Source organism: Sporothrix schenckii (assembly GCF_000961545.1).
Source record: "Sporothrix schenckii 1099-18 chromosome Unknown Cont44, whole genome shotgun sequence".
NCBI classification, from domain to species: Eukaryota; Fungi; Ascomycota; class Sordariomycetes; order Ophiostomatales; family Ophiostomataceae; genus Sporothrix; species Sporothrix schenckii.
Window position 1 is genome coordinate 2,988,644 of NW_015971145.1, and position 27,067 is coordinate 3,015,710.

At 58.3% G+C, this 27,067-nt stretch overlaps 9 protein-coding genes across 9 annotated transcripts; 4 read left to right on the forward strand and 5 right to left on the reverse strand.

Annotated features, from left to right (window-relative positions):
* Positions 1 to 65: 65 nt before the first annotated feature.
* Positions 66 to 5,171, reverse strand: SPSK_11004 (uncharacterized protein; the record flags this gene model as incomplete). Its single annotated transcript, XM_016737225.1, has 4 exons — positions 66 to 455; positions 515 to 1,311; positions 1,370 to 1,442; positions 1,500 to 5,171. The coding sequence occupies 4 exons, from the start codon at positions 5,169 to 5,171 to the stop codon at positions 66 to 68; spliced, it is 4,932 nt and encodes a 1,643-aa protein (XP_016587686.1).
* Positions 5,172 to 8,555: 3,384 nt separating this feature from the next.
* Positions 8,556 to 12,524, reverse strand: SPSK_08339 (uncharacterized protein; the record flags this gene model as incomplete). The annotated part of the gene is made up of 1 exon (XM_016734939.1): positions 8,556 to 12,524. The coding sequence occupies one exon, from the start codon at positions 12,522 to 12,524 to the stop codon at positions 8,556 to 8,558; it is 3,969 nt and encodes a 1,322-aa protein (XP_016587687.1).
* Positions 12,525 to 13,510: 986 nt separating this feature from the next.
* SPSK_09865 (uncharacterized protein) lies at positions 13,511 to 14,113 on the reverse strand (the record flags this gene model as incomplete). The annotated part of the gene is made up of 1 exon (XM_016736433.1): positions 13,511 to 14,113. One exon carries the CDS (start codon positions 14,111 to 14,113, stop codon positions 13,511 to 13,513), a length of 603 nt encoding a protein of 200 aa, XP_016587688.1.
* A 1,101-nt stretch (positions 14,114 to 15,214) lies between these two features.
* Positions 15,215 to 17,027, reverse strand: SPSK_08921 (hexokinase; the record flags this gene model as incomplete). The annotated part of the gene is made up of 2 exons (XM_016735506.1): positions 15,215 to 16,860; positions 16,925 to 17,027. 2 exons carry the CDS (start codon positions 17,025 to 17,027, stop codon positions 15,215 to 15,217), a joined length of 1,749 nt encoding a protein of 582 aa, XP_016587689.1.
* A 674-nt stretch (positions 17,028 to 17,701) lies between these two features.
* SPSK_08720 (uncharacterized protein) lies at positions 17,702 to 19,878 on the forward strand (the record flags this gene model as incomplete). Its single annotated transcript, XM_016735308.1, has 2 exons — positions 17,702 to 19,490; positions 19,568 to 19,878. 2 exons carry the CDS (start codon positions 17,702 to 17,704, stop codon positions 19,876 to 19,878), a joined length of 2,100 nt encoding a protein of 699 aa, XP_016587690.1.
* Positions 19,879 to 19,926: 48 nt separating this feature from the next.
* Positions 19,927 to 21,026, reverse strand: SPSK_09482 (glucosamine-6-phosphate deaminase; the record flags this gene model as incomplete). Its single annotated transcript, XM_016736054.1, has 3 exons — positions 19,927 to 20,139; positions 20,205 to 20,914; positions 20,963 to 21,026. The coding sequence occupies 3 exons, from the start codon at positions 21,024 to 21,026 to the stop codon at positions 19,927 to 19,929; spliced, it is 987 nt and encodes a 328-aa protein (XP_016587691.1).
* Positions 21,027 to 22,385: 1,359 nt separating this feature from the next.
* Positions 22,386 to 24,109, forward strand: SPSK_08976 (Sugar transporter family protein; the record flags this gene model as incomplete). Its single annotated transcript, XM_016735558.1, has 2 exons — positions 22,386 to 22,670; positions 22,796 to 24,109. 2 exons carry the CDS (start codon positions 22,386 to 22,388, stop codon positions 24,107 to 24,109), a joined length of 1,599 nt encoding a protein of 532 aa, XP_016587692.1.
* A 446-nt stretch (positions 24,110 to 24,555) lies between these two features.
* On the forward strand, positions 24,556 to 24,906 carry SPSK_10059 (uncharacterized protein; the record flags this gene model as incomplete). Its single annotated transcript, XM_016736618.1, has 1 exon — positions 24,556 to 24,906. The coding sequence occupies one exon, from the start codon at positions 24,556 to 24,558 to the stop codon at positions 24,904 to 24,906; it is 351 nt and encodes a 116-aa protein (XP_016587693.1).
* A 534-nt stretch (positions 24,907 to 25,440) lies between these two features.
* Positions 25,441 to 27,063, forward strand: SPSK_09068 (putative nicotinic acid plasma membrane transporter (putative); the record flags this gene model as incomplete). Its single annotated transcript, XM_016735648.1, has 4 exons — positions 25,441 to 25,623; positions 25,679 to 26,400; positions 26,459 to 26,670; positions 26,732 to 27,063. 4 exons carry the CDS (start codon positions 25,441 to 25,443, stop codon positions 27,061 to 27,063), a joined length of 1,449 nt encoding a protein of 482 aa, XP_016587694.1.
* Positions 27,064 to 27,067: the final 4 nt, after the last annotated feature.

The window sequence follows — 27,067 nt, forward strand, 5'->3', positions numbered from 1 at the left end:
CAAGGTCTGACAGCAGGTGGCCCGACGACGGTTCCGGGTAGCAGTGGAGGACCGTAAAATTGACATTACCAGTTGCGATAATCGGCGTCGAAATTGCTGAAGAAGAAGACGAAGACAACGAAAGGGTTGAGGATGGCGGGGTTGCTCCATCGCTGAGACTTGAAGATGTCGAGACGACAACCGAGGAGGAGGGACTGGCAAATGGCTTGGCCACTGACGAAGTTGAGACAGACGATGAAGACGACGAAGAAGGCATAGAGTTTGAAGGGACGGATTGGGAGCCTGCTGAAGACGAGGAAAACTGGCTCGCAGGAGACAAAACCGATGTCAAAGTAGTGGACGCCAAAGTCGATGACGCCGCAGCAGACGACGTCAAAGTGGGCGACACAGGTACTGGCGGTGCGGTCGGGGCCACCACCGAGGAGGAGCTGGGTGACGATGACGAGCCCGGCGTACTGCTTGACGACGACGACGACGACGACGACGAGACCGCCGCCGGTGAGTAGCTGTACACATTCAACAGGCTCGGGCCGCCGCAGAGCTCAAAGGCATCGCCGCCGCAGGCCATGGTGCACGCGCTCTCGTTTGTTTGCACGCTGCCGGCGGCCAGCGTGTCGCCGCAGTAGCACTGCGTCCCGTACTCGACGCCAAACACGGTGTAGCGGGTGGCGGTGCCCGACAGACAGTGGGCCGCGCAGGCCTCGTAGGTCATGTTGGCCGCCGAGATGGACGCCGACCCTAGCGCCCGGCCCGCGGTGGCCTCGGTGTAGCAGCCCTGGTACACAAAGTCGGTGGCGGCCAGACGGGGCTTGGGCGCGGGCGGTCCCGTGCGCGCGCCGCTCTGCAGGTACACATTCAGGCGGTTGCCGGCACCGCAGAGCTCTGCGGCGTCACCCGCACAATACGTGGAGCAGTCCGTTTCCGCGGCCGGGACGCTGCCGGGGGCCAAAAAATTGCCGCAGTAGCACTGGTCGCCGTACTCGACGCCAAAGTAGGCGTAGTCGACACAGTAGCTGGCGCACTCCTCGTAGGACATGTCGTTGTTCGTTTGGGAAAGAGCCGCGAGAGCACGGCCGGCAGAGCCTTCGGTGTAGCAGCCCTGGTAGACCCAGTCGCCGACGGTTGGTTTGGCGGCGTGGCTGGCCGTGGTGGTGCTTGAGGCCAAGATTGAGGCCGAAGACACAGCGGCCGAGAGTGAAGACGTGATGATGGCGCTCAGGGACGCCGACGTGGCCGACGTCACGGCCGTCGAAGTGTTGCGCTGGTAGACGTTGAGGAGGAGGCTTCCACCACACAGTTCCGTCTTGTTGTCTGGCGGAGGTGTCTGGTCAGCATCTGAAGTAAGAGGGGCGGACTAGAATCAACTTACCATTGCATGCCATTGTGCAGGCCGTACCAGCGACTTGCAACGCAGCTGGATTGACTGCGTTGCCAACCCAGCACTAATATGTATCAGCATATCGTAAAGAGAATCAAGTTGGCAGAACATAAAAACGTACCTCGCCTCCATACTCGAGGCCAGCAAAGATGTAGCCACCGCTGACGGCCAGAGCGAGACATGTGTCGACGGTTTCCTTCGCGACGGTCAGCTGCTTGCCAAAGGCACGGCCGGTCGATGGCTCGTGCCAGCAGCCAATGTACTGGTAGCCGTCGACGCCCGGGTTGACAACGGGCCCTCCCGTAGGTGTGGATGACGGCATCGTTGAGCTTGTACTACCGGTACCAGTCATAGACGACGACGACGACGACGATGGCAGCACGGCCGTGCCGTTGAGCGTATAGACGTTGAGCAGGAGCGAGCCGCCACAGTACTCGGAGCCGTTGTTGTTGCACGTCATGGAGCACGTCGTTAGGTCGACCTCCGAAGCGCCGGTGTTCAGCGCGTTGCCGACCCAGCACTCGCCGCCGTACTCGAGACCGGCGTACGTGTAGCCGCCGACAGCCGCAGCCGCAAGACACGTGTCGACGGTCTGGTTCGAGATAGACAACTGGTTGGTGAGCGCACGGCCTGCGGATGGCTCGTGGTAGCAGCCGACGCTCACATAGCCGTGGTCGCCAAGGTTGACAACAGGCCCACCGGGAGGCGGTGTCGGATCGCTCGAGTTGCTGGCCCCGCCGACGGCGTACAGGGAAATGTAGGCACCACCGGCGTCCGTACCCACGCCATTGCCGCCGCAGATCTGGTCCAGGCTGCCCGAGCACGGGTAGTTGCAGTCGTTCTCAGACACCTGAAGGACGGGGATGGTGTTGCCGGCCCAACACTCGCTGTTGTACTGGGTTCCGCAGTACGTGTAGCTGCCGGCGGCGCAGGCGGCAATACACATGGCTGCTGTGTTGTTACTGCTGCTGTAGAGCTGTTTCTGCAGCTGGCGACCCGGGTTGTTCTCCTTGAAGCAGCCGACATAGCGATAGACGCCCTGGCCGTCGGCTTGCAAAGGCGGGGCCTGCTCGGCGACGGCCTCGCACGCGAACTGGATGTACTGCTTGTCCCAGGAGGGATCGTTGGTGTTCATGGTCCAGTTGGCGGTGCCGTAGTACGTGTCCGTGTTCCACTGCTCCTTGGGTACGGCGCAGTAGAGGCTGGCCGTGGCGCTTTCGCCGACCTTTAAGATGGTGCCCTCGGCGAGGTCGATCTGGTTGGCGGCTCCAATGATGCCGGCCACACCAAAGGGTGGCTTGGACACGGTGAGGGACAAGGGCACGGCGTCGGCGGTGCCGTTGTTGGTGACGCGCAGGAGCAGCGACCGCGACGTGTTCTCCGTGACGTTGCCAAAGGTGAAGTTCACATTCTTCTCGTACGTGACCCAGCCAAGGCCGTCGGCGGTCTGGAATTCGAGCAGACAGGTGGCACCAGGGCCGGCGTTGGCGTCGATCTCGAATGTCTGGTTGCCGCCGTTGGTCACAACTTGCACGAACAGTGTAAAATTGCCGCCGGCAGTGGGATCAAATGTGACCTCAATATTCTGGCCGCCGTTCGCGGCAATCGTCGAAGGGAGACCAGAGAAGGTAAAGTCACCAATCTGCGTGCCGTTTCCTGTAGTAGAACCTGTCACCCAAGGGCCCGTGGCGTTCGTTTCGGAGAAGAGGATGTCCGTGATGCTGAGGGTCGAGTTGCCAAGATTTCTGAAAATGACTGGCTCCTGGACGCCACCAGGCGTGGCACCAATGACGACGTTGGTGAATGTCAAGATAGGCGGCGAAACCGAGAACAGCGCGCCTGTACTGAGGCCAGTCCCCTGGAGTAGAATAGATGCAGTTGATGCGTAGCCAGTGACGCCGTTTTTGGTAGCAATTGACACGGTGCCGGTCAACAGGCCCACCGTGGTCGGCTTGAACGAGGCCGTAAAGGTGAATGTGCTTCCCTTGGCCAAGGTGGCGGGGAATGTGGTGGTCGACGTGATGGTAAAGTCGGGGCCGTCAAGCGTCAGCGACTTTACGGTCGTGGCAATGACGGCCGTGCAGGTGACCTGGGCAGTGGCGGCCGCGTGGGCAAGGTCCAGCATGCCAAAGTTGACTGGCGTCGTGCAGTTCAGCGGCGGCGTCGTGGGCGCGCCAAATCCATAGACATAGCCCTGCGTTGTGCCCATGTACATGCGGCCATCGCCGAAGACGGCGCGCGTGAACTTGGTGGTGCCGGGCACCGAGAAATTGCGTATCTCGGTAAGGTAGCCGTTCTGGGGAATGGCGTTGTAAATGCGTAGGTTGTTCCCCTGGACATCGGTCGTCCACAGCAGACCAGTGCCCTCTTCGCTGTTGAGCGACGTGACTGTTCCGTGGCTGACACCGAGAGTGTAAGCGTTGGACTCGGGGCTGTCAGCCACCTTGATGAACAACGGCACGCCGTTGACGCACGAGAACTGAAAGACGTGTGTGGGGTACTTGATCACGTTGATGTAAATGTAACCGCCACCGCCGTCCAGCGGATACACCCCGGCGCCGGCGTAAACCGAGTTCTCGTTCTGGTACACCTGGATGACGCGGTCGCCGTTGTTGGTGCCCGTGCGGTAGCCGCCTAGGTCGTCGAGGTTGAGGAAGTAGGTCTTGCCGCTCTTGCCCGTGATGACACCAATGTGCGTGATCGCACCACAGGAGAACGTGCTCGGCAGAAGCTCCAGAGGCGAGGTGCCCAGGTCCTTGTCGGCGCCGTCCAAGGCTTGCTTTTCCTGCGGCATAAAAAAGTCGACAAGTGTCACGGACCCGTCGTCGTTGAGTGTCATATGCACAGCGGCCTCCTCGAGCGAGGTGGGCGGATTGCGGCCCGCCACGGGAATGGTGCTGAGCTGCGAGGCGAAACCGTTGCCCGTGCCAAAGAAGAGCGAGCCCTGGTCGTCTGAGGCAAGGCCACCACCAGACATCCAGATACCACCGCCGGGCGTGGTGTTGGGCACGCCATCACCCTCCGTCGCGTACCGCTCAACGACGGTGCCGGTCGTCTTGTCGAAGCCCATGAGCCAGCCCGTAAAGTTGTACTGCACGCAGTGAGACGCGAAACCGGCGTAAATGTACTGGCCCGAGTGGAGCAGGGCAGGCCGCTGGTGGTGGATGCCGCCGTTGAAGCTGCGAATGGGGTTGTTGCGCGCGACAATGCCCTCGAGGTCCACCGGGAAGTTGGGACGCTCTGTCAGGTCGTTGACATTGAGAGCATGCAGGTAGTAGCGGCCGTTGGACTTTCCCTGGGCGCCGGTTCCTCCGTTTTGGTCGGCATACGTCTTCGCCATGTAGTACACCGTGTCGGTATCCGGGTCGATGACCCCCGTGGACGTGATGCCAATGAGGGGGTTGATGTCGACACAGCCATCCAGATCGGCTGTCAGAAACGGAACGGCCAAGTTGCGGGACAGGAGGATCTTGCCCGTCGTTGCATCCAGCTTGTAGACATTGTTTTGCGTAGTCGCAAAGTACACATACTGGCTGTTGTTGCCAGAGGGTGTGTAAACAAGGGGCTGTGAGAAGATCTGCTCTGATGCGCCGTTGTATTGGCCTGGGAGGGCCGTCTTGAAGATCTGGGCAAAGTCATTGCTGCCGACAATGGCCGGGTCCATGTTATGGCTTGTTTGATAGCCCGTTCGTGAGTTGTCACCACCCCATGTGATGGTGTCTGTTGATCCCAGTCCGCTGGTGAGCGGGACCAGGATCGACAGTGTCGCTGCGAGGATGGCCACGGCCGTCATTGTTTCTGTCCCCTCAGTCAAGGCAAATGCTAGAAACTAAACAAAACCGATACGGCCATCGACACTTGCTGGAAAATACCGAGGGCAAAACTATGCAAAGTATTCGTTAAGGCGTAGCCGGCATAAGTATCATGTCACGATGACAGTTGGGATTGATGCATGGGAAGGGATGGCGGGGACAAGTGGTAAATAAAGTAAAAACAAAAGTCAAGGTGAGTGGAAGGGACGAGAACAAGGGCATTGAGGATGCGAGTGAATCTTACTCCCACGAAAATGAGAGGCCAACGTGAATAATGCCTTTTTCCTGGGAATGATCAAGAAATGCTCCGTTTGTTAAACGAGTTCGTTGCCTTCCCTTTTCTTGGCTCGAGGTCTATGCCGGGCACCATGACCACAGGGAAGCCATGTCGTCTGCAATATTTTGAGAAAAGTAGTCTCGTGTATGGGAAGAAGTGGAGATAGAGGAAGAAATAGAAAAAAAAAAGTTAAAAAACAGAGCCGCCACTATGCCGTATGAACGAATTTGGACGAAGAATATGTAGTGAGCATAAATTTGAGAGGACGGCTTCAACAACGCCACCAACGCCCCGTAATCCCAAGAGTATGGACTCCGCTGCTTAACCCGCACAATGCTGTTCCTGGCAAGAGCTGTGGAAGGCGGCCGAAGGCAGGGTGAACAGGACGGGAGACGAATGGCAAAGCAAAAGAGGTAGAAGACAACTGTTGTTCTCGTGTTAGGTACCGGAAGGCAGGCTGCGATTTCGTTTCTCGATTTAGAACAGCGGTGCCTGTGATCCTTGTCGTATGTGCTGCTGTTCAGTCGTATGCCGACTTCCGTTAAGCTGAACCTACGGTAGGGTTTTTTTTTAATTTTTTTTTTTTTTTTCAAAAATCAAACGGTTCTGGCACCAGCAAGCCAATACTGCACCTCACGGACAAAAGAACGATGTGATGGGTCGTTTCCCGTAATTTCGGGTTCTTTCTGTTGTTCGTTCGAGCTACTCCGCCTACCCTGTCCTTGTCCTTTCTTGGTGGAGAAATGTAGAAGGCAGAGAGGTGATTAATACGTCGTAGGTTTAGTGCTCACGACGCACTGTAACATTCGACCCCGGCCTCAAGCCTCCTGCTTGCAGACTGAGGTGCACGTTTTTGATGCTTGCCAACCACTGAGAATTGTTAGTCTTTGAGGATTGCATTGTGCCCTAAAGATCGAATTTTTTGGTGTTGTCGAACCGGACAAGTCGGCAGCACAGCACGCCGTTCCGAATTATTTTTATTTCCTATTTGTCCGTCGGTCACAGCTAGATGCAGTGTCGGGCGCCGTATTGTTGTGTTCCGAGGATGTCGAGGTGCTATCCCTTTAGCTACTTCGAGAGCTCCCCTGCCGGCGCACATATACCCTGCCTTGGCTGTTTGTCACGTTCTCAGCTTTGCTTTGGCCGTTTGCTGCCGCCGTGGGCGCTTCCCCGGACTGATGGGTGTGTAGTTCGCAAGCAACCCGCAGGGCTGAAGCTCATTTCAAAGTTGTGTTCCGATCGTGTACGCGTGTCCGTGGGTGTCCAGGACAGTTTCGATACCGCAGCATGGCAGCAGTGTTACCTGCTATCTGTCGTCGTTTAGGTAAGTGTCGTGAGAAGAAGAATGCAAGCTTTTGTTGCTCTCGATTTTTGGGTCGATTTGACGTCGCGCGCACGCAAAACGTGACTTCCTCCAAGATTCGTTTGTTAAGGGCATCGCCCCTTCTCCGTGTACATATAAATTGCTGTCTTTCCGTTGCCATTTCCCTGGCCCGCCTGTCAAAATGGGAAGGAGCATTGTGTCTCTCCTGCCCTGTCGATGCCCTTTCTCCTTGGCTGCCAGCAATCTAAATTGAATGGCAGGTGCGAGCGACCGTCAGCAGCCATCGGAAAAATCGACGCCCAGTTCAAGCCGCCTTGTGGAACCGTTTTTGGGAATGGAAAAGGTAATTGATTAAAAAAGGAAACAGCTCTCAAGCCGGGTCGAGCCAGGGAAAGTGCATTCGTATGCACAATGCCAGCGTGCGGCGTCGTAGCTTCCCTTGGTTTCTGACTTTCCTTTTTGGGACAATGCCTTCCTCAGGGCGTCCGGCTCTCCCCTTTTCCCTGTTTTCAACATCTCGTGATATTTCCTGTGGCGTTTTACGTTTTCGCACTTTACCACCTCCCCAAGGCTCAAATCAGTGTCGACGCGAATACCAGGGACTTTGACATTTCGCTTTCGCCTGCCCCCCGTTGCCAGCGTTATTCAGAACAGGGGCCAGACGAAAACCAAGACATCGGATGACAGCCCGACAAACGACCACCCAGCAACAAACAGTAAACAACACCTCACAGTATCAGAGACACGTCCAAGTACAGTCGGTGGGTTGCACACGCGACATGGCCATGTCGCACAAGAGCCAATATCACTGCGAAAGCCAAGAATCCAAGCCAGTCGGGCGAACGAGCTGACACGCCGCCCTCCAGTTGCTGGCGCGGAGTATTTGCCAGCCCGCCACCAATTTTATGGGGCAGTCTGCACTCGATTTCTTACCAACGGAGCAATACAGTTCCCATTGGTGAACTGGACGACTCATGTTAAGGTGTCTTCCATAGAAGGAATTGATCAGGCTATTTGCAAACCCCTGCTACAATTGGGTCTCCAGCGTCCTCCATGCTAACTGTGCTTTCACAGTCTGCAGGCGGCCATTCACCAAAGCCAATAAGTTTCTCTCGAGTTCGCCAAAACGAGCGTCTCAAAACCGAGAGACGCAGCTCTGCTACGGTGAACCAGCCCGAAACGAGAAACACACTGACGAGAGACATCAAGACGGCCGTGTTGTTGCCGACCTGTGCTCACCTAGCCGCCAGCCGGCAATTGTTTGTTTCCGTGTTGTTCTCGCAGGCCACGCTTTTCTGTTTGGGCCGTGATTGGCTACCACATTGGCGGCATGCGCTTGCTGGGGGTAGATAGATGTAAGGCAGTGTCCGACGGAACCTCGCGATATCACGGCGAAACATAACACCGACGATCCCAAAAGGATGCGAGGAAAGAAACAACGTGGCCGCCTTGTGGGGCGGACGAAACCTGCGTCAACCACCCCAAATGCTACCCAGATTCACCACAGGACGATGTCGAGTTCGTGAGCGGCCAGGATGAACTCGAAAAGAGCCGTGTCGCAGGACTGGATTTATTTATGCATCGAAGCAGCACAAGATAATGGGCTATACTGTATGGGTCGAGGCGTTCCACCGCGGCATAGACACGACCGGAAATCGATAGACCACACAGCATACGTGTGATTGCATGAATATAAATTGTTCCACGACTAACGAATGGAAGAAACAGAAAAGACGAAATAACTTTCACAGCTTGACGAACACGTTACTGACCAAAGAAACCCCAAAACATATCACCCAAGCGGCGCCTCTTTGCCGGCGGCGGTCCACGTGCCGCCTTGCGTCCCGACGAGGAAAAGACCCGAACTGAGCCTCCGGCCAGTGGAACGTTTCCGCCGCCGCCGCCGTCACCACCACCATTACCTCCACCACCATTACCACCACCACCATTACCACCGCCACCATTTCCACCACCACCGTCACCACCTCCACTGCCGCCGCCATTGCCAGCGGCAGGTGCTACTGGTGCTGTTGAAAGTGCTCCTGGTGCTACTGGTGCTGTTGAAGGTGCTCCTGTTGCTCCTGGTGCTACTGGTGCTCCCGGTGCTCCCGGTGCTCCTGTCGCTCCTGGTGCTGCTGCTGCTCCTGGTGCTCCTGTTGCTCCTGTTGCTCCTGTTGCTCCTGCGGGTGCGGTGAGTGCTGCTGCAGTGGACCCAGAGGCGTTACCAGGCACAGGCGCTGCCACAGACGCAACTCCGTTTCCACCACCACCCGTAGGTGTTGCCGAAGATGTCGAACCGCCGCCTGTCGCAGCCGCCGCGGCCGATGACGAGGAGTCACCCGTGCCCGTTTGCCCTGCTCCTGATGCCGAAGGTGCCGCCGCTGCTCGCCCATTGCCGTGAGAATCCCCATCATTAATGGTGATTGGCCGACTCGCAGAATCGCCTCTGCCGTCGTTGCCGCTGGCGTCTCCATCCCGGTCCACGTACAGGATATCGTCGCCGTCTTCATCGCTGAAGATGCCTCTGGGAAGCCGCGCGACGCGGCGCGGCGGACCGTGGTCGGGAATGCGCACATCTTTGTTCGCATTTTGTCGCCACAGCCGCTCGTCGACCTCCCGATTCACCGGCCGGGGATGCGGGTCGGGGGCGTTGCCGCGAGTGCGGCCCATGAACAGGGCATACTGGCCGGGTACATTCAGCGGCAGCTGGTATGTGCGTTCGCCGGTCGGCTTGTCGACGACAAACGTTTCGACCCACTTCTCGTAGACGAGCAGCACGGGGTCGAACCAGTCGCCGCTGCCGTTGTTGGGGTGGTACGCGGGGTCGCGCGAGGTGTTGACGATGCGCGTGAACGGGACGCCGGGCACGAGGCGGTCGTCGTTGATGCGCGCCCAGCCGCTGTCAGTGCTCTCAATGGCCATGTAGCGCATGCTGTTTTGCTCACGGCGGCGGGCGGCCTCGGCGGGTGTTAGTAGCACGTCCCGGCGGCCCTGGTTTTCGACGCGGATGGTCTCGGACAGCTGATGGCTTGCGTTGGCAATGTTCTTCTTGCGCTCGGCCGACTCGCGCACGAGACGCTCGACCTCGTCTGCGTCGTACACGGGCGCGCCGGCCGGTCGACTGACCGTGGACGTCAAGGCGGCGAGGCGGTCGTCGCGCACGTAGCTGACATAGTGGCCCGACTGGGCGCTGTCGCCGGCATGACTAACGACAGCGGCGAGGCGGTAGAGGATGCGCGTGCCCGGGGCAAAGATGTGTGTCTCGAGGTAGCGCGAGACGTCCAGAAACTCGGGCGCGTCGACAATGTCGCTGGTCTTGAACGTCCGCTGCTGCGTGCGGTCGTACCCCGTGCGCGCCAGGTGGATGTTGAGCACCTCGGGCGCAGTCTGCATGCGGCGCATCCTCCGCAGGGTGCGCGGCGTCTGGCCGCAGCGGTTGCACGTCTGGCCCTCGACGTCCTCGTTGAAAAACTTGTGGAGCAGTTTCATCAGGCCGTCACGGCCTTCGAGGCGCCTCGGCCCGCCGCCGTTGCCCGGTGCAGCCGCCGCAGCCGCCGCAGTCGAACGCCCCGCCTCGGCCACAGGAAGGACGATGCTGGGCGCCCGCTCGATGCGCTCGCCGCGCAGACGCACGGGGCGCTTGCACATGGTGCAGAGGAACCGGTCTGTAATGTAGGTGCGGAACATGCAGTCGTAGTACTCGCTGGCGCGGCTGGCGCTGTACCGCCGCGGCGCGCTGTACAGCTGCGTGGCGGCCATCTCGACGAGCCACCCCAGGAACTCGGCGGCGTCCTGCTGCTGGCTGGTCAGGTCGACCGCGCCCACGCTGGGCATGTTCAAGAAGTTGGCGGCGAACTGGTCCGCCTGCTGCTGGCACAGGTCGTGCCAGCTCAGCGTGACAAAGTTGTCGTCGTGCTGGCCCGGCGGCCCCGTCCCGTCCGGCCGGCGCCGCTCGCCGTCGGCCACGTTGAGCGTGCTGGCCCAGGGCGTGCCTGTGAGGTCGTACTTGCACGCGCGCCAGAACAGCGTCAGCATTTTCTCGTACGAGTCACTGCCGCTTGCTGCACTGCCGTCGCGGCGCCGCTTGTCGCCGGCCGTGGGCGGGTACAAGCGCGACCTCGCGCTCGGGCCCGGATTCAGGTCGGGCCCGTTGTCGGCGCCCATTGCATCCGACATGGGATGCACACCATCGCGCTCCCAGTAGGCGACGGCCAGGTGGTACAGTCGTGTTAGCAGGTGGTGGTTGACGTCGGGGCACTGCATGTACGTCCGGATGTTGCGGCCGTGCACGTACAAAAACGACAGGAACCGCGGCGTGTTGAGCAGGGCCGTCACCACGGCGTTGCGGTAGCAGAGGTTGCTCGGGTTGCGCAGCCCGCGCGGCGCCATCGTCGGCCGCCGCATCGGCGTCAGCATATCCTGGCGCAGCTCCGCCAGAAACTCGGGACGGGGCTTCCGCGGCGGCTCGAACGCAGGGCCCGCCGAGGGCAGCTCGATCGTGTGGTAGTTGTCGCCGCGGCTGGCGGCGTTGGGGTCGACCCCCTGCGGCTCGTGACCCTGCTGGTACTCGGGCTGGTCGATGCCCTCAGCCAGAAAGTACCGGTGGGCCTGCCATTTGGCGGCGTGAATGTTCGCCTCGCGCTGCTGGCCATATGCTTGGCGCATTTGCAGGAGTTCATCGATCTCACCGTCCTCAAGGCCGGCTCTCTTGGACCGGGCGACTTTGAGCGTCTCGTCCCAGAGGTCGTCCATGTCCTGGATGGCGCTGCGCTCAAACTCGTTCCACTGCTTGTCCTTCCTCATTTCTGCAAGAAATAGCCTCCGAGACTGAATTTCTCTGCGCCTTCTCTCATTGGCAGCATCGTCGAGATGCTGTACGTGGGCAGAAGCGGAGGCAGGCGCCGCAACTGCAGCCGGAGCCGCTGCCGGAGCCACAGCCGGTGCGGGAGCGGGATTGTGCGTGTTGGCAGCAGCTTGGGCAGAACCAGACGCAGGAGCATGACCTGATGTAGCACTGGGAGTTTGTCCCGGAGCACTGGCGGAAGCGCTTCCGGGCGTCGCTGTTTGCGTTGGTGTGGCTCCTGCCCCAGCTCCCGCTCCGGCTCTCGCCCGGGCTGCCGCTGCCGCTGCCGCTGCCGCAACGTAACTCGCATTGTTCGTAACGACTTGTTGTGCGAGAGGCGAGCTGTTCTTTGGCCTATGGAGGTGGGCAATGTTCTTGTTGATCGCTGGAGCCGTGATGGGGGTGGCTGCTGTGTTGGCGGTAGCGCCTGCTGCGGAACTCGGTGCCGGCTGTGCGCCTGTTGCCACGGCATGACTTGGCCCCGATGCAGGAGCACCGGTAGCCTGAGATGGGGAAGCAGTCTGCTGGGCTGGTTGCTGACCAGATTGTTGCCCACTAGGTTGAATGGCAGGTTGAATGGCAGGCTGGGAAACAGGCTGGGCAACTGGCTGTACGACGGGCTGAACGGTAGGCTGGGTGGCAGGCTGGATGACAGGTTGACCAGACGATTGAGATTGATTGCCAGCTGTTGTTGCTGGATTGACTTGAGGGTTGAGTTGGGCATTTGGAGGAGGGTTGACTGGGTTCACAGGCGGATTGACTGGCGGGTTGACTGGTAGAGGTGCTCCTGGAGTTGCTCCTGGATGTCCTCCTGGATGTCCTCCTGGATGTCCTCCTGGATTTGGCGCAGCATTATTTGCCGCAGCATTGTTTCCGTCGCCGTCGGCCATGACTTGCAAATTCAAGGTGCGGCGAGACGTACGTTTATTGTGGGACTGTGAGCGTAAGTGAATGCGCAGAGGGATTGAGCTGCGACGTGAATGAAGACAAATCGACGTAGATGAGTGAATGAAAATTTTATGTAAATCACAAACAGATGAGATGCAAAGACAAGGCTCGGGTGAATACGTGGGCATTAAAATAAATTTATTTCCTGCCATTTTTGTCTCTCCTCTCCGTTCGCCTGTCGCATTTGACGTTCTCTGAAGCGACCGCATTGGGTTCGGTGGTCTGTTGATGCGAACAAAGGCGCAAACCAACAAGGCGGTCCGGAAACGGCATTCGATCTGTTTTCATTCACGACAGCCATACGATTGAATCGGGACAAGTCCAATTCGGGTTGAAGGCATTCGTGTTGAAAGGGACATAAACGATTTTGAACAAAGAAACTGTGTTGGCAGACTTAAAAGGAATGAGAACCAAGAGGTTCAGGGTCGGTGTGAAAGGAAAACACGGCGCGTCGTAAGGAGGGTTCATTGACGACTCTTCGCATTTCTCGCGGCGTGCAGGTCGCAAATTAGTTTAAAATGAGGAAAGTGTGACAAATAAATAACATAAAACACAAATACAAGTACAAGTGCAAATACAAATACAGATAAACAAATCTAATTCGCGATATAGTAAAACAGTCTAAGTAGCGTTAAAAGTAAACGAGAACCGCATCCCAAAAGCAAGGCAATCTAATGAAAAATATACGTACAGTAACAAAAACAAAACAAAACAAGACAAACAAAACAGGACAACCCCCATCAACGTCTACAACATCCGCGGCCGTGAATCATAAATATGCAAACCAATAACCGACACCGAGCAAATACTTCGTCACCATCTCCGCCACGACAACAAAACAAACCTCATCACCTCCCTCTCCACCACCTCCCTCTCCACCACACCTCTCTAGCATCCGCCTCGTCTCGACTTCCATCACTCCCCTCCGTTACACATAGTGCCACGTTCCGCGGCGCATCTTGATGAGCTGCACCACACCCTCAATGCCAATGCCAAACTCCATCAGCATCAGCGTGTACATGCCGATGAGGATCGGCACCGACAAGCCGTAGGTCAGCTGGGGCGACTCGTTGATGGCCCAGGCCGTCAAGAACCCGCTGGCCACGGCGGTGCCCGCGCCCAGCACGATGCCGTCGTACATGATGCGCAGGTGCGGGTGGTGGCGCCGGCCGCGGAGGACGATGAGGTACAGGTCGAACAGGGAGACGCCCCAGACGGTAAAGCCGGGCGTCAGCATCGGGTTGAGCCACTTGCCGCGGTCATAGTGAATCTCAGCGACGAGGGAGAGGGCGAGCAGGACAAGTGGCACGATGGCATTGATGACGCGGGCGACAATGTAATACGGGACGGTCGGGACGCCGTTGATCTCGCGGGCGGCGGCGTCGTAGTAGCAGGGGTCAGAGCGACGCTGGGCCGGAGCTGGGTCCGGGGCGGGGATGGCGGCTTCGGCTGTGGCGTTGTCTCTGACGGGACCAGACGAGGTCGACGTGCGCGCGGAGTCAAACTCCTCCTTGGTGATGGACGAAGGCATGGCGGAGGATGTGCTGTAGCGGTTCTTCGGGAGTACTGCCAAAAGCATGGAAGATGGACAAAACTTGGGAACAATGGAATGGAGTTTGTTCGATATTGAGCAGATGATATTGAGCAGAAGATATAAGCAGAAATATGAGCAGGAGATGTTTGCCAGTACAAAAGATATGGTTGACTGATGCTTCTTTTCTTTCTCTCCGTCAAGTCAAGGCGTTTGTCGACTTATGTACTCCTCGTCCTCAAGTGATGCATGTGTTGAACGAACACGCCAGGTGCTATGCGGGCAGAAGGTCGAGACAGCAACATAAGATCGGCATAACGAATAACGAAAAGAAAAGAAGGCTGTGCTCGAATTCAGACTTTTCAACATCGTCGCCTTTTCAACACATTCGACTCTATCAACGGGCATCAACGACGGGCAATACATAACACAACAAGACTAAACCCAAACCAGCTCTGTTAGTCTCCATCAAACACAAAACCGTCGGCAGTCTATGGCTGTGGACTGAACCCGAAAAACGAGACATTGACGCCCTGCGCCGCTAGCCTGCAGTGCCCCCATAGTCTCGGCTCGCATATCGTATTTCGTGTTCTTGCAAGTGGGTCCTAAGGGTCCGGCGCATCAAATAAGAAGAGCCAAGCTCCAAGCTTTCTATGTCTTGGGGCGTTCCCCGACCAATGGGAATGGTGCACCATGAACGATGCCTTGTGAGGCGTTCTGGACATTTTGTGGCGCACTGCAGAGTATCTTGGCTTTCGACAAGTTGAACACTGCACGGCCATTATCCCTTGGCGCGATGTCACTATTGGCCGTTCTTAATTCATAGTTTCTTATTTCATACCCCTGTACAATATGGTCGATGGCCTCGCGAGAGTCAGAATCGTAACTTTACTAGAACCAGGGGCATCTTACGGGATCCTGTGTTCCCTCATATCTATGACCGTACGTGGAAATTGAGGCTGTTTTAGAGGTTTATGTGGGATTGCTGCTGTTTCAGAAACGTTGCGATGCGGTTTGCGGTCACGGAGCGCACAATGAGTACTCTCATTTTTAACCGTTGTCTTTTTCCAAAGTAGTTTCTTTTCTATGATTTTATCCCGTTTAATCACTTGCGTTTTGTTTCACCGGTCTGGGACGCTGTCCTAAACTTTCCGCCGTAGATTCCTGCTTGACGGCCGCATGGACCATTAGAGCCGCACCGACAACACTCCCGTCACGGCAGAAACCGGTACGAATCCGGGCATCTCCAGCCGGACCGATGCCGGCAACTTGGCGCAAGGCGACCCGCATGTCTTTCTCGAAAGTCGGATGAAATTCAATGACGGAGCCGGTCATGCCGATGTCAATCATGGGCAGGGACGACGGCAAGACCGACGGCGAGGGTGATGTCGACGGTGACGGCGAGGGTGGCTGCAGTAAAGACAGAGCTGGTTTTGTTTCTGCCTTTGGACGGCGGCCGAAACACAAAGCAAATGGCGCCAACAGGATGCGGCGTGCTTTGCCAAAGATAGAGGACAGACTCCTCTTCGAGGCAGATGTTGGTACAGTCGTGGCCATGCCTTGCACGGCTATTGTCATGATTTGTTTCTCCCCCTGCTTCTCCTCCGAAATCGCTCCGTCAGTCGACAAAAGGCCAGACTGCAGCACAATGGCCCCTGTGGCCGCGCCAATCAGCCGTGCGGCGCGCGTGACAATGGCGGCAGATAGACGCTGAAATATGCACACATCAGCAGCCGAGACACCGGCGGCGCCCAGCGTGTCGGCCAGCAGCTGAATTGCCGTGGCCATGCAGGCATCGTCGTCGCCTTCAAGAGAAGCTAGACCAGACAGAAGCGACGCATCGATGCTCTCTTTCTGGAACAGGGGGGCGTCTGCGTCTGGCACGCGCAAGTCGAAGACACCCTTGCCGTACAGCTCGACCGCGGCCAGCCGCAAGAGCTCGCCCAAGTACATGCCCGACACCCGCTTCTCCAGCATCTGGAGGCCGCCGTCCGTCGACTGTGCATCGACCATGTCGTCGAAGCGCGTCCGCGGCAGCACGCGCATGCCGTCGTCCATGCAGCCCCATTCGGTGTTCATGGCCACGACGGCCGTCTGGGCGGCCCTGTGGTCGGCCCTGTGGTCGGCCCCGTGGTTCCGCTGTACATTTTGCCGCTTCTCGACGTACGCAGCGTTGGTGCCGGTGCCGACAATGACGCAGGTCAGGGTGGTGACGCCTGGACCGGATGACGTGTACGCGCGCGTCAGGAGAGACCCGACGCTGTCGTTGGCGAGGGCCGCCACGTGCACCGGCAGCCTCTGTGCATCGGTCGCCGCCTGCAGCATCGCGCAGGGGTCGCGGCCCAAGGCGCTGGGGATGTCCCAGCCCTTGTCCCAGTGCAGCAGCGTGCCGGCGGCGAGCGACGTCTGTGTGCAGGTGAAGGAAAATGTGAAACCAAGGGATAGCGCTGCCTTTTGGGCGGCATCCGGACCGAGCGCCTGCCGCGCTCGCAGAAACTCGCCAATCTGCGTGGCCACCCAGTCAAAGAGTGGCTCATGCCGTGCGTTGACGCGCACATGATGGGGCACCGTGTGCTTCTGTTGCTCGATGGAAAATGTGCCGTCGCCGTGCAGGTCCACCAGACTTATACGGCAGTTGGTGCCGCCGAGGTCGACGGACAGAAAGCGGCCCTTTTCGGAGCCGTCGGGGATGGCGGTGACAAACGATGGGTGCTGGAAGGGAAGGCGGTCGTCGCGGAGGCCGGACTCTGGAATGCGAATCTCTGTTAGTCCGTACTCATCCATGTACCGCAGCTCCCTGAATAGACATACTCAGCTGTTGCAGCAAATAGTCTGCTGTCACGCGGATGTCATCGGACGAAAACGCAAACGATGCAACAATATCGTCGACGGATGATGCATCAGGGGAGGTCATGGTCGGGAATGATTGCAGTCTCAATCACACAATCACATACGCCCAGCACAGTGAAGACGCAAAGATAAAACAAACAGGCGCAGACATGGCCAAAAGCAGACGGAGTGACACTTTATGAAGAGGACTCTTTGGGTAATCCACAATCATGAAGGCGAAAGAATAGGGCGCGCGTAATCGAACACGGCCCGAGCTAGCTGGATGTCGTGCGCAAGCCATTCCACACAAACACGGTAGCAGTCCACAGGAGTACATGACCCAGGCCAAACGACTATTTTCTCGTTGAAAATGGAGAACAACCCATAAACCGGTGTAAGACGACAAATTTGGTTTGGATGACCGGCCGGCAAAGCGCGGAACTACCCGGCTATAGCGGGGAATGCCGGCGATTGTGCCGCATTTACCAAAAGAGGAAGGTATCTTTTAGACTGGTTAAATCACAATCGAGCACTCCACCGAGAAACACCGACAATCACCGGAAAACGCCCCTCTGCCAGGTTACATCTCCAAGACACGCCGATCGTCCGCCGTACTTTGCCGTCTTACAACAATCTCGCCCAACAGTAGAGACATGATTGACCCAAGGCAAACGCACGGAAACCCACAGACACCCGCTGCCAGACGACGTGTCCCGCGCAAACACGGAAACATTGCCGTGCACCACGCACAATACACCAATGGCCTCACACACCACGGCCCAGTCCAACAAGCGGCCCCGCGTGTCGTTCGGGCCGGATGGACGGCCTCTCTCTACATCCTGGCCGGGCCGAGATCGTGCGCCGTCCGTAGACGCCGCCGAGCGCCGCCACGTGCCAAAGGCGAAGAAGGCCTGTATCAACTGCCGTAGCCAAAAGATGCGCTGCGTGCCCAGCGACGATGACCCGCGCACGTGCCGGCGTTGTCAGCGGACCGCCGTGCCGTGCACGTTTGTGCCGCGTGCCAACGCCGCGGTCCTGCCGTCGCAGCCGTTGATGCCGTCCATGTCGCCGCCCACAGCCACAGGATCCTTGGATGGCCCCTTCAAGAGCGACGTGCTGCGGCGGTTGCGCGCCGTCGAAGAGTACCTGGGTCTCGGGTCGTTGTCCACAGCAGCCACAGCCGGGCCTGTGGACGCAGCACCCCCGGTGGAGGGTGCCGAGGGACACGATGCAGCGGCCAACGGCGTAGACTCGGACATGGACGACGAAGACGTGTCGGACCTGCCTCCCACCTACGCATCGCTCGGCGCGCTGTGGCAGGCGGTGGGCGTTCTCCGGGCCACCGCGCCGGCGTCCACGCCGCGGCGCCTTTGGACGAAGCGCACAGTCGGCGCGCTGTGGCTGGCGTTCCACGACCGCATGCCCGGGCTGCACTTTATGCCGCGCAAGCAGATTTTCTCGGTGCCGCAGCCGCTGCTGCTGGCGTCCATCTTGTTCTGCTCGAGCGTCCGCGGGCCGGCCGAGACGGCGGCGGATCTCGCGCCGCACTACTATGCGGTGCTCTGCAACGCCATTGCGCAGCTCAGCATCCCGGACAGCACCATGGGACGGCCGCACCCGCCGACGGACGGCGGGCTGGCGGGCGCGACGGACGCCGACGAAGAGTGGGCCTTTCAGACCGTGCTGGGGATTGTCCTGGCGGGCCTGCTGACGGAGGCGAGCAACCGCGTTGTCGGGCTGTGGATCTCGGTGGCGCACCGGCTGATCCTCGAGCACTGCCCGTCGTCGCTGGCGGACGGTGAGGGCCCCGGTGGTGGCGGTGGCGGAGACGACGACCGCCGCGAGTGGCGCAAGCTGTTCAGCGGCGTGCAGATTATCGATCTCGAGCACGCGTCGCTGCACCTCAGCTGCCCTGTCATTCCGATTGAAAGCCCGCTGCCGGCACTGCACGTGGGATACCGCGACCCACTGTACCGCCTGAGCCGCATGATGCACACGGGGCTGACGCATTTCACCGGACGGGGGCTGCCGACCATCTGGTCCGTCTTTACGAGCGATGCCGGCGCCTCCACGCGAAGCACCGGCGGGGCCAGTACGCCTCCATTTACGGCCATTGACGCCGCCGTGATCCGTGACTGGGCTCGCCAGCTCGACGACTGGCTGGTCGAGTTTAGCCGCAGCACGCCGCAGCTGGCCACGCTGGTCGCCGCCAGCACAAGCACAAGCACAGGCACAAACACGACCGCCGACACAAGGACAAGCACAACCGACACATCGGCGGTGACGGAGCACCGGCGCCTCGTGTTCCGGCAGTACGTGCTGCACCGGCTGGTGGTGCTGAGCATCTACCACCCGGCGCGCGGGTGCGATCTGTGGAGCAACAGCATCACGCCGCAAGAACAGCACGAGCTGCTGCTAAGCGCGCGGGCGACCCTGAAGCTGTACCAGCACGACGACAGCATCTGGTCCAACTGGGACCTGGTGATGATTACCTGGGCAGCGCTGATTGTCCTTCAGGGGGTGGAAGGGGGCGTTGGCGAGGTGGACGGTATGTTATACTGAAATGAAGGTGAAAACAATCAAGTTCAAGGACAACAGTAAAGCAGCCATGTCTAACAAAAACAGATCTACAAAACATCCAGGTCCATCTCACGATGCTCAAGCAATTCTACGAGCCAAAGTCGCCCATGTGCGGCCGCCTGATTGCACGCCTCGAGGCGAGCCTCCAGGGCGTCCACACTCCGGTGGCGCCGGGTCCACAGCAGCAGTACAACAATGCACAGCAACCGCCGCCAAACCAAAGCCAGTTCCAGGCGCCACAGCCGTCCTTTCTCGACCGCACATCGTCGGGCCTCGGCTACCAGTCGTGGCACATCTTTGACCAGGCCAGTCTGGAGCACATTGGCTATCCAGAGTGGTCCATTTTGCGGCAGTAGACACACTTCGATGGTCCCAATCGAACAGCGAACAACAGGTCGTTGTGTTCACTGCCGCATGAGTGCAAACGGAATCGTCGCCGAGCGCACAGCCAACATCTTGGGGCTGCCGATGCGGGAGGACATGCTGTCTGGGGTCAGCTCGCCGTTCTCGGCCGCCATGGCCGCGACAGCCGTGTCCAGTCGCGGCGGCGTCTGTACGGCCCGCGGCAGCCCAGGCTGTGACGCCCTCTGCACCGTCTGCTCGACGCCGCGGAAGTACTGCACGTGTGTTAGCGGTAGACAGGGCATCGAACGTATTGCATCGTCTACTGGCGGCCACCTACGTTGATCGTCTTCACCTTGCACTCCACGGTGGCCTCGTCGTCGACCACCACCAGACTGCGCGGGTGCAGCTGCAGGCTGCTCAGCGTGCACATGTGGCTCACGCCGCCCTCGACCGCCTGCTGCACCGCCAGCGCCTTGCGCGCCCCGGTGGCGATGACCACGACCTCGCGCGCGTCCAGCACCGTGGCCACGCCGACCGTCAGGGCCATCCGGGGCACGGCGTCCACGTCGGCGTCCCCGCCCCCAAAGAAGCGCGCATTCGCCCGCCGCGTCTCGGGCGCCAGCGACTTGATGCGCGTGCGCGACGCCAGCGACGACCCCGGCTCGTTAAAGGCAATGTGGCCGTCGCTGCCGACGCCGCCCAGGAACAGCTCGATGCCGCCGACGGCGCGGATGGCCGCCTCGTAGCGTGCACACTCGCCCGCGTAGTCGCCGCCGGGCGGGTTGCCGTCAAGGATGTGCACGTGGTCGGCCGGGATGTCGATGTGGCGGAACAGGTGGGCGAACATGAAGCTGTGGTACGACTGTGGGTGGTCGCGCGGCAGGGCCACGTACTCGTCCATGTTGAACGTCACGACGTGGCGGAAGGAGACGCGGCCGGCGGTGTAGGCGGCGACCAGGAAGCGGTAGATGAGCAGCGGGCTGGAGCCGGTGGGCAGGCCGAGCACAAATGGCCGCTCGGCCGACGGCGCAAAGGCATTGATGCGGTCTGCTGTGAGTGAGCGCTCACTTTGGCGGGCCTAGTGAACAGACTCACCAACGATGTAGTCCGCCACATAGCTGGAGGCCGCTTCGGGGTCAGGCCGGACAAGAAGGCGCATTTTGGCAAAGGTGTGTTTTGTTGGCAACGGTCTATCTGTGGTCCACGTATAATCGTTGTGTTTTGTGTTCGAATTATATCTGGTTCTTGTGTGAATTCCGAGTCTGGATCTGTTGAATATTGTTGACTGTCGTCCGGATCGCCGACTGTTCCCGGACCGTCGATATCCCAAAGAAGTAATACGCAACTGCAGCCGCTCTTGGCCGCTTCGCCGTCTTTTGCCGTTTGTGGTGTGAAGATCGAAGTGGATCTTGCGTCACCTGCCGGCCATCACCGGCGGGTTTGCCGGGCTGCATTTGCATGTATGCGCGATCCTGGACGATCTGCATTGCACTCCATCACATCCATCACGAGCCTCGGGAAAGACAACGTTACCGGTGTCGTCGGCGATGCGACCATGCCGCTACAACGGTCCTTCGCGGGCTCTACTTCCCCACTACTACGAGGAGCTTAGAACTACCGACTGATCTGCAGAGCATGTGTGTGTAGTAGCTCGACCTGTGAGTTTCCGATATTCGAGGTTCCGATTCACTGATCACGTCAGACAAAGAAATAGAAAAGAAAAGGTCTCTATGGTCGTCAATGTGGCCCATGTTGCAGCGCTTGGTTACTCGGTGGCATCGTATCTGAACTTTACACTATTTCCGCTTCATCTATCAAGCCAAGTCTCGCGAGCGTCCAGAGCCACGCTCCGGCAATGTCCGCCACGTAGACAATCTGACCTTATAAGTGTCTGCAGGTCCAATGCCGTCTGAACGAAGATGTTCTACCAAGACATGACATTTCTGGACAACTTCTACGATCCAGTCGCCGGCCGCCTGTATAACTTTTAATACCCTTTCCATCGGTGTGTTTATTTTTCATGTCGGACACGACAACTCCATAACCGTCGTCGACCGCTCGCCCAACCTCGGCAAAGCCTACCGGCGTCCCCAGATCGTCTCTCGCAACGGTATCTGCGCCTTGGTAATCTGGGGGTGGGGTCGAAGCTGAGCAACATCCACGGACAAGGATCGTGGAGACTACGAATCCTCTGCTCGGCAATCCGGTGAAACCGGTCTTCTTTGCCGGTATCTACAACACCTCCACAACAGAACGAAGCCAAGTGGGTCGACCCCGACTTTACCTCCCAGTCTAATCAGTAAGTCCGTTCCAAACCTGGAGTCGGTTGGTCGCATGTACTGCGGTCGCGTGCAGTCATCCTTCTTCCTTGCTCGTTTGATATAAAGGCTTGTGGGATGGCGATCTTATTGTCCCTGCCTGTCTGGCCCTCCCTCCCTTCTCATCTTTTCATTTTCCTTTTCTGCCGTCTCGGACGCCATCTTCTATTCCCTGCATCCACAGTCGGCGATAACGCACCATGACTGACACAAAGATGGACGGTGCCGCCGTCGCGGCCACGGCCATCGACACGCCCGTGGACACGCCCGTGGACACGGCCGCCGGCCATGTTCTTGATGCCAATGCGCCCCACGATGCCCATCTGCCGTTCCGCGCGGCACTGCGGCTGCACGCCAAGGCCGTGGCGTGGTCGGCGTACGTGTCGATTGGCGTCATCATGCTTGCCTTTGACCCGCAGCTGCTGGGCAACCTGTACGCAATGAAGCAGTTTACCAATGACTTTGGCGAGCTCAGCAATGGCGAGGTGAGTCACGTACGAGAATGCGGGCATGACGTCGGATGAGTCGCGTGAATGCAGCTAACAGAACAGTATGTCATATGTACGTTCAATCTCGAATACCGGCCCCGTCTCCTATCGATCTTACCAAGCCTAACCTCTTAGCTGCCGCATGGCAAACCGGCCTCAGCATGGGCAACCCCGTGGGCCAGGTCGTCGGCGCCATCTGGGCCGCGTACCCGATGGAGTGGTACGGCCGCAAAAAGACCTTTGCGGCCTGCGTCGTCCTGACGGCCGGCCTCATCTTCATCCAGTTCTTTGCGCGGTCGCTGAACGTGCTGCTGGTCGGCGAGCTGCTGGGCGGCATCGTCCTGGGCATGTACGTCGTCATCGCGCCGGCCTACGCCTCGGAGGTGTGCCCGACAGCACTGCGCGGCCACATGACGTCGTTTGTCAACCTCTGCTTTGTCATGGGCCAGCTGCTCGGCAACGGCGTCACCAACGGCACCTCGTCGCTGGCGACGCACTGGGCGTACTCGCTGCCCTTTGCCATCCAGTGGGTGTGGATCGCCATTCTGCTGCCCGGCCTGGCCTTTGTGCCGGAGAGCCCGTGGTGGCTGGTCCGCCGCAACGACCTGGACGCCGCGCGCGCGTCGCTCGCGCGGCTGTCGGCGCCGCAGGTCGACCTCGACGCGGCCCTCGCGTTCATCGTGCACACGGACCGCCTCGAGCTCGAGCTCGAGCTCGGCAGCACGTACCTCGACTGCTTCAAGCGCGAAAACTGGCGCCAGACCGAGGTGTCCATGGGCGTCTACTGCACGCAGGTCCTCAGCGGCATCTACCTCATCAACTACGGCACCTACTTCTTTGAGCAGGCCGGCCTGCCCGACGCCGAGGCCTTCAACATGGCCGTCGGCTTCCTGGCCGTCGGCTTCGTCGGCACCCTGCTTTCCTGGTACGCCATGGTCCACGTCGGCCGCCGCACCATTTATGTGTACGGCCTCGCCGTCCTCGCCGTCCTCCAGTTCGTCATTGGCATCCTCGACTGCGTCCCCGGCCGGCCCTCCGGCGCCATCTGGGCCGAGTCCGTGCTCATGATCGTCTGGAACGGCATCTACGACCTCACCGTCGGCCCCATCTGCTTCGTGCTGCTGTCCGAGTGCTCCGCCACGCGCGTCCGCTCCAAGACCATCGCCGTCGCCACCATGGCCCAGGGCGTGCTCGGCATCGTCATGACCGTCGCCATCCCCTACATGATCAACCCCGGCGAGGCCAACATGCAGGGCAAGCTCGGCTTCTTCTACGGCGGCCTGGCCACGCTGTGCCTCGTGTGGGCGTGGCTGCGTGTGCCCGAGACCAAGGGCCGCTCCTACGAGGAGCTGGACATTCTGTTTGCGCGCAACGTGCCCGCCCGCCGGTTCAAGACGTACGTCATCGAGCCCGCCAACAGCGAGGTCGAGAAGTAGGTGGGGAGAGAAGACGAGGAAAAGAGGACGTATTCAGTTTTTTATTTAATTTATTATATACTCTTGTCATGCATCATACGTTGGATTACGTCTTCATAAAATATGCCCAATGCACGCAAGCTGTCACAAACGAACCAAAGCATGCAAAAGCCATCGAGTTCCAAAGTACCATCGTCTCCTCCCATCTACAGTCCAACTTACCGGTAAAATTACTGTAGCTCTTCGGCCTGATGAAACTGCAGCTGAACATCTTCTCGCAGATACGAAATGCCGAGCGCTTACACCGAATGCTCAGCCTTTGCGTGCAAGGCTGAGGTGAAGCGGGGAACTACATTGTAACCCACTTTTGAGGCTGCCTATTCTGACAGGTCCCGACACACGGTTTTATACGAGTGTTTTTGCTCTCTCCCAAATCAACAGCAAAACGTGACGCTCCTCCTACCGCCATGTCGTTGTCGAACACCAGTAGCACAGTGTCAGTGTCTCTTAACCGGAAAGAGCAAGAGTATGACCACCCCGCGTCCGTGGACATTGCCATGCGGCAGACAGACTGGCCCGCGCTCTGCCGGCTGGCCGCGAGCCTGCGCGACGACGTTCCCTGTGTGCCACTAGACCACGCCACCAACGGCCTTAATAACATGGCCCGTTTGTTGTGGTTTGACGACGGTGTGTTTTGGGTGGCCCGTGTTGCCCTGCGGCGGTCGAGACAAGGTAGGAATTCGAGCGGACGACGAGCACGTGTGGACTGTATGGACGTCGACTTCACTCTCGATGCTCCTAATCGTCATGACTACTAAAGAATCCGCCTCGGAACTAAACAGAGGCCGCGGTATTTTGTACAACATGTCTTTGTGAATGTCGAGATATGGCACCCTGCACCGTTTCATCGCTCATATGAGATGTTGTTGAGTACGAATCGTTTTACTTTTTGGATAAAGCCGATCAAGGCGACTTACATGCACAGTAGCTAGCCAATGGAAGTGGGCAACGCTATCCGATAAAGATGTGTATCGAGTCGAAAGTAAACTGACTTGGGTATAGTGACATGCACTTATCTATCGATACGATATCTTCGGCTTTACCCGACGACGGTCCTTGGCTATACAATCTCTTACATCCAAAAATGAGGACCGTAGTAATGGGAGCCGTTATGTAACATACAACCGTACAATTCACTTTTTTTCGTACATATGTGCAACTAGCAATATGAGTTCTGGGTCATGATGTATAAGTACAAAAGGACGACGTTGTTGTCAATTTCCAGACAACAAATGAAGCTCCCTTGCACTTGCAGCCAGTATACACTGCTGCTACTTTAGGTGAACTTGAAAATGGACGACAAAAAGACCGCCACCGTCGACACCGAGGCCGTTGTCGATATTCGAAGCGACGATGCCACCCCGGTTGTCTATGTTGATCCCGAAAAAGAAGCATCCGCTCGACGGAAATTCGACACATACCTCGTCCCAGTGTCCCTCATCTTCATCGTCTTGTCCGCTTTGGACCGAAACAATGTAAGCAGAGCCTTGGGGAAAGGAAAGTCTTTCGTAATCACTGACCATCGTCTAGGTGGGAAATGCTGTGATCTTCGGCTTCAAAGAGGACTTGGGCCTCGTGGGCAACCAGTTTAACAACATCCAAACGCTGTCCAGTTTCTGCAGCTTTGCCGGTGAGCTTCCGTGGACGCTGGTGGTCCGGCGCTTTGGTGCGAGGAAAGCGCTCGGCACTGCCTTTCTGCTGTGGAGCATCTGCACGCTTGGCACGGCCTTTATCCACACATACGGGCAAGCCATCGCTGTCCGCATGATTCTGTGCGCCTGCGAAGGCGGGCTGTCGCCTGGTTTTGCCTTTGTGTACTCGACCATCTACCCCCAAGAACAAGCCGGCAAGCGCATCATGACCACCAACCTCGCCCAGTGCATTTCTGGTGCATTTGGTGGCCTTTTCGCGTACAGTATTCAGTCGATGGGCGCGCGACGTGGCCTGGCGGCCTGGCGATGGCTTTTCATTGTTGAATTCTGCGTGACCATGGTCATTGGTGGCATCGGCTGGATATTTATCCCGGACTCGGCCGAAACGGCATGGTATCTCAGTGACGACGAAAAAGAGGCGATGCGCATGAAGAGGAAGCGAGACTACCTTCTCCGAGGCGAGGCAAAGTTCGATTGGACGTGGGCCAAGGAATCGCTCAAGGATCCGTTTGTCTACCTCTTGGGCACGGCGTTCTTCACGTCCTCCGTCGCCATCAACGGCTTTGGCGTCTTCCTGCCGTCGATCATCAACGGACTCGGGTAAGAAACTAAGCCATGTGACTTGTGCTGCGTATTGTACCCCTTACTGACTGATTAGATATACGTCCCTTCAGGCAAACTACATGACCATCCCCGTCTATGTTCTTGGCGCCATCTCTTTATTGACCCAGGTCTACTTTTCCGATAAGCTCAAATCACGAGGCTTCTTTATTATTGGCTGCTGTGTGCCGGTGGCCGTCGGTTACCTGATTTGTGTTGGAACGGCAGCTCCTGGAGCTGGCTACGCGGGAATGTTTATTCTCGTCATCGGTAAGCACAACCAAAGCCACGTCAACCTACTATTGCACAACTAATCCCTCTCCTTGCATAGGTCTCTACCCCATCTCCACCCTCGCTGTCACCTGGGCGACCAATACCTTTTCGCCCGATTCCAAACGGGCCATTTCCATGCCGTTGGTGTATACGATGGCCGACATCTCGTCCATGGTATCCTCGCAGCTGTATCCGAGCACACAAGCGCCTCGATATGTGCAAGGCAATGCCGTCTCTGCCGGCTTGACGTGTGTGGCTGGGTTCCTCTACACCGCCAGCTGGTATCTGCTCAAGCGCAGAAACATGAAGAAGAAGAAACTCCTATCGGAAGGAAGCACGTCAAATGGCATGAAGGGAGACAGGAGTCTCGATTCCATGTACATTCTTTAAGCAT